Consider the following 5,830-nt stretch of genomic DNA (forward strand, 5'->3'; position numbering starts at 1 on the left):
CAAATCGACATCAACTTGACCCGTATAGCTTTCAATGACCTCATCGGCTTTTCTTTCTTCATTTTTGGGTCAAAGTGATAGATACACTTTGAATCGTATATTGATTTCTTCAAATCATTACTAAAAAGAGTCATATTGTTATTCATGGTGTGCTTCAAAATGGTTTTTCTTCAGATATTGGTTTCCTCATAATTATGGAAGGTATCATATAGAGTAGTAAGAGGTATGTGATCGATATCTTTGGAGGTCTTGATGTAGGTGGAAATGTTTTCCTAGAAATCAGGTAAATGATCCATGAATTTGCACAACACTTCTTCATTTTAAGAAACACTGACATGCAGCTACAGATAAGTTAGAATAGAGATAAATACATTGTAGTACTGAATGAGCGATTCACATTTCACACACACAAAGAGTTCGTATTGCTTGACAAGACTTGTATCTTTGTTTTCTTTATCTCAATGATTCCTTCATACTGAACATAGAGAACGTTCCACATGTCTTTGGCAGTAGTGAGGTTCACAAGAGAGTCGTAAATATTATCAGGAAGAGACATGACAACAATGACGTACCTCTCAAGGAATGTAGTGTTTTCATAATTTGGTTTATTGTTGGTCAAAAAAATTAGCTTATGGTTATCAAACATAGCCTAAAAATTGGTAGTTATTTAATATCTTTAAAAAAAATCAAAATATTAATATATTTCAAGAAAAAGCAGATTAATAGGATGTCAAATATGTGTAAATGTCCTGATAGCTTTTTTATAGAAGTTAAATTTATAGAATCAAACAGTTGTAAGTTCTATATAAATGTGTTAGGATGTGATTGAGCATCTTAACAAGTTTTTAAGACACTTGAAATAAAATATCCTATTAGCTTTTTGTGTACATTTTTTTAGAATTATCCAGTAGACATATTTCTAAAGAACATCTGTGTTTATAAGATATTCTTTCAGATAAACTCATATAAAAGAACTAATAAAATGCTTCCGATAAAAAATTAAAAGTGTCCAAAAAACTTGTTATGATATTCAAAAATATTCAATCAACTTATTCTACCACATTTATAGAGGACGTATAATTATCAGTTATTTAGATTTACGACTTAAATCTTTATAAAATAATCTATTAGAGCATGGGTATAAAATTAATTATAAAACTGCATAACATGCTTAAAATGCATATACAAGATGACAAAAAGCCTACTTTTACAACAAACTTTATTCTTAATATTTGATGTGACTAACCTTATTCAGAAATTAAAATTTATTGTTTTAATATTTCCATTCAAATATGTAAATTTTAATATTTCCATTCAAATATGTAAATCTTAATTCTAGTAAACGTTTCAAACACATATATTTATATATACATAATGGTATGTATACCAACATATATATATATATAGGACGTTTCAGATACAACTTATTACATTTGTATAATTAATGCAACTCAATCAATTAAAATAATTATGAAAATGATGAGAGTTCATTTATTATAATTTAAATATTTATATAAAATGATTATGACTTATTAATTATAATCAATACTTTATATTATGAAATAATCAAAACTTTTGTAAAATCACATATTTATCAAATTAAATGGACGGTTGAGATTAAGTTGTATTGGTTGTATAAATACAAAATGTTGTATAATAACTTATATGTATGTATACATATATATATATATATATATATATATATATGGTGGAGGTTCAAACGAGAACCCCTGTGATTTACGAGAACGCGAGAACAATCTAATAAACTCAAACTTTTTTAATTAATAAATTAACTTATATTAAATATAAATAAATTAATAAGGGCAATAATGTAATTAAGTAATTTTTATTATTTTATTTTAATTAGTCATAATTATACATTTTTTTCTTGCACGTTCGTTTCCACTCTCTTCTTTCCCTTTGTGATAATTGTGTGATTGTGTAACCATAACCTGTTGAAACCATGATCAAGCAAGTGTAACCATAACCTATCGAAACCATGAGTAATCGTTATGATAAATGTGTGATTGTCTAACCGTAACCGATCGAAACCATGATCAAATTGAGGGCGCAACTGATGTTATAATAGTGATATCACGTGATTATCACACCTATATCACACCAAATCGTTTAATGGATTTCGCCCGTAATCGTTGTGATAAATGTGTGATCATCTAATCCTAACCTATCGAAACCATGAGTAATCGTTGTGATAAATGTGTGATTGTCTAACCCTAACCGATCGAAACCATGATCAAATCAAGTGTGCTATTATGATAGTGATATCACATGATTATCACACCCATATCACACCAAATCAGTAGTCGATTTTCTAAGTTAACCCTAGCTGAGCGGAATCCTTGTGATAATTGTGTGATAATCACATGATTATCACAACCATATCACACCCAAATCACACCAAATCATGTTAATATAAGCGATAATATGATAATTGTGTGATAATCACATGATTATCACACCCATATCACACCCAAATCATACCAAATCGTGTTGATATAAGCGATAATGTGATAATTRTGTGATAATCACATGATTATCACACCCATATCACATGATTAACCGTTTATTAGATAATCATGATCGTGTAATCGTGTTAAAAAATTTTATGATATCATTTCCATGATTACCCTTTTAATTTTAATATTTTTTGAATCTTTTTAAATTTCAATTTTAATTTTAAAAATCTTCTAATTTTAATTTTTTATCATAATATGAGGTCATTGGGTTGTTCTCGCATTCTCGTAAATCACAGGAGTTCTGGTTTGAACCCTTCCAATATATATATATATATATATATATATGTGTGTGTGTGATGTTATATTTTAGAAGTATTTATTTGTGTTGGTATTGTTAAAGTTGATCTACCTTCCTTCCTAATTCCTACCTTCGAAGTAATCAATCCATCTTTGATGTCGGTATAATCCATTTCTTTTAAATATTCCAACTTTATAAAGAACTCAATTCAAAGATGATGTTCTCTCTCTACACATCTCTCTCTCTCTCTACGACCGACATTTGTCTTTACAGGTTGACGATCGAGAGGTAGAGTTCATACACAGTCAAACACCTTATGGTGTGATCAGAATCAATTCTTTGATGGTTTTTTTTGTTGTTGTTATATTTTAGATAAAGAAACTCAAACCCAAAACGCTTTTTGCTTTGTTTAGTTTATAAAAGGTGGTGGTGGTCGTCGTCGTCGTCGTACGGTGGTTCTGTAGCAATGGCGGCTCTTCCACTTGTTCATTATAAATCATAGTATCTGGTCGTTTAGATATTTCTTTGATAGAAACCCTAAAAAGGGTGCGTGTCAAGATAGCGAAATCTATCACCTTGTTTGTTTCTGGTATATTTTTCATGTGCTTTATAAAGGTGGCGACGAATTCCAGAGATTCCGGCGATTATGCCAGCTTGGATCGCGATACAGATGAAGGAGAAAGACGATCAGCTCCACCACCAGCGCCGCCGCAACCGCAACCGCAATCGCCACCGGATATGTTTTCATCTGAGTATAGCATGTCGGGAGAGTTATCTGCTATGGTGACTGCTTTGACTCATGTTGTTTCTGGACATGGGTCAGGTGGTCCTAGTGTTTCACCGTTGTTTCGTAGCGGTGGCGGTGGCGGCAGCGGCAGCGGCGGTGGGTATACCGGGAATATTTACTCCATTGATTCGCCGCTGTCTACGTATTCTTCGTCGAGCTCTAGTTCATTTGCTGGACAAAAAAGGGTTCGTGATCAAGAAGAAAGTGTTAATCAATTTTCAGAACAATTTCATCAAAGAAGTTATGGGGGTTTTGCAGATTTTGGAGGTGGAGAATCATCGTCTTCATTGGGTTAGTTTCTTTTCCTTTAATTATGAAATATCCTAAGTGGCCACAGAAGTTCAAACGCGGTAACTCTGGACTACCTGCAAAGCACGTGGTCGCACTGGGATTAGTCGACTCGCATAGCGGGTTAGACATCCAGGTTAATCAAAAAAATATCCTAAAACTAAAATCAAGAGTGAATTACATCGATTGTATCTGTAGTTTGCTCAAATTTTGGATTTAATTTTTGAAACGAACCATTTATAACGATGGCTTTTAACCTTTCATTTTTATAACAATCAAGGTTTCGTTAGTTAACACCGTCCGTTTAGCAACTGTCGATAGGAACAAATCAGTCTTTAAGAAAAACTACAAGATAAAATTTTAATAATGTCTCGTAATATTTTAACTTTTTATTTCAATGAACAAATTGTAATATATAATTATCTTACGTTAACCATGCGTAATTATTTTTTAATTATTTTTAGTAAATAAACTTAATTAAAAAAAGTATGAATCGCAATTAATTTTAGAGTAAATTACATTTTTGGTTCTTACAGTTTGTTCAAAAACTGATCTGTCTTTCCTATCTGTTACTAATTAACAGTGTAAACTCCAAGAATCTTGAGTTTTATAAAACAATCGTTGTAAGTTGTAAATCCAAAATTAAGCATACCACAGTGACCGCCCGTGTAATTTACTCTAAAATAAAAATTTAAACAGTTGTCATTTTTTTCTAAATTTGTATATTAATTTAAGAATTAAAAATATGCATTTTAAATGTGTTGAAACATTTTCACAACAGCTTGATGATTTTTTGGTATATATGTAACAGTGAAAGAAGAAATGATACCATCACCCACCACCACTATGGTGGCCGCCACCGCAACCGTCACTGCCACCGCCACCGTCGTCCAGAATCCGATGACGGAAATGAACCAATCTGAGGGAACAGGAGAGAGGAGGAGAAAATACAGAGGAGTACGACAGCGACCATGGGGAAAATGGGCGGCAGAGATACGGGACCCACATAAAGCAGCACGAGTTTGGTTGGGTACCTTCGACACGGCGGAGGCGGCCGCCAGAGCGTACGATGATGCCGCTCTTAGATTCCGAGGAAACAGAGCTAAACTTAATTTCCCAGAAAACGTCAGATTAGTTCCACCTCAAACCATCCATCCAACCACCCAAATTTCGAATTCTCCGGGGACCCATTTAACCATCCTCCAACAACCACCGCTTCAGCCGCCGCACCACCACTTTCGGCCGCCTGACGCCACCGCCGCCCGCGACTATTGGCAATACTCGCAATTACTACAAAGCACCTCCGATTTCCACCTACAACAACCGCGGGGTAATTTATTACAACAAATGTTTAATGCATCAACAATGGCTTCTTTACATTCACAAACATCAAATCATTCATCCTCTTCATCCACCAGTAATTATCCCCTGCTTTTTCCAAACCAGTCATCTGGTTATCTTGATTTCCGGCAGCCAGGTGGCACAGATCAGGTGGATGAAGAAGATTTTCCGGCAGCTCCACCGTCGTGGCCTGGACCTGATCAATTCCCACCTCCAAATTGATTAATTTTTTCCATTTTTAGCATACTTTAAAGTCTATACATATTTCTAATTATACATATCATATAGATTTTGTACTATGAAATGAGTAATGTTATATCTCTATATGTTAAGAGGCAGTTTACTTTTACTAAACACTTACTTAGTAAGTGCTTAATGTATAAATTTCCTTATCGAATTAACATGAGAAGGAGAGTCTTACCCGGTAAGTGAGGATGCCAACTCTTATCCAGGTAAGCGTTTACCCAGTAAATTGTTGCATTTGATATGTTTTGATATACTAAAATCTTACACATCAAAATAAATTATAGTGTTCACTCCTATTGATAAGTGCTTACCGGATAAGCATTTGGGTAAACGGTCCTTAAGTCTTATCGTTATAAACAACATTTAGACAGTAATTTTTTACAAATCTTGTCA

The 5,830-nt window shown here is 33.4% G+C and overlaps 1 protein-coding gene across 1 annotated transcript; it reads left to right on the forward strand.

Annotated features, from left to right (window-relative positions):
- Positions 1 to 2,988: 2,988 nt before the first annotated feature.
- On the forward strand, positions 2,989 to 5,522 carry LOC112511674 (ethylene-responsive transcription factor ABR1-like). The gene is made up of 2 exons (XM_025117382.1): positions 2,989 to 3,853; positions 4,662 to 5,522. Exons 1-2 carry the CDS (start codon positions 3,376 to 3,378, stop codon positions 5,411 to 5,413), a joined length of 1,230 nt encoding a protein of 409 aa, XP_024973150.1. The 5' UTR covers positions 2,989 to 3,375; the 3' UTR covers positions 5,414 to 5,522.
- The last annotated feature ends 308 nt before the right edge of the window (positions 5,523 to 5,830 follow it).

Source organism: Cynara cardunculus (genome assembly GCF_001531365.2).
Source record: "Cynara cardunculus var. scolymus isolate 2C chromosome LG 4, CcrdV1, whole genome shotgun sequence".
Lineage (NCBI taxonomy): Eukaryota > Viridiplantae > Streptophyta > Magnoliopsida > Asterales > Asteraceae > Cynara > Cynara cardunculus.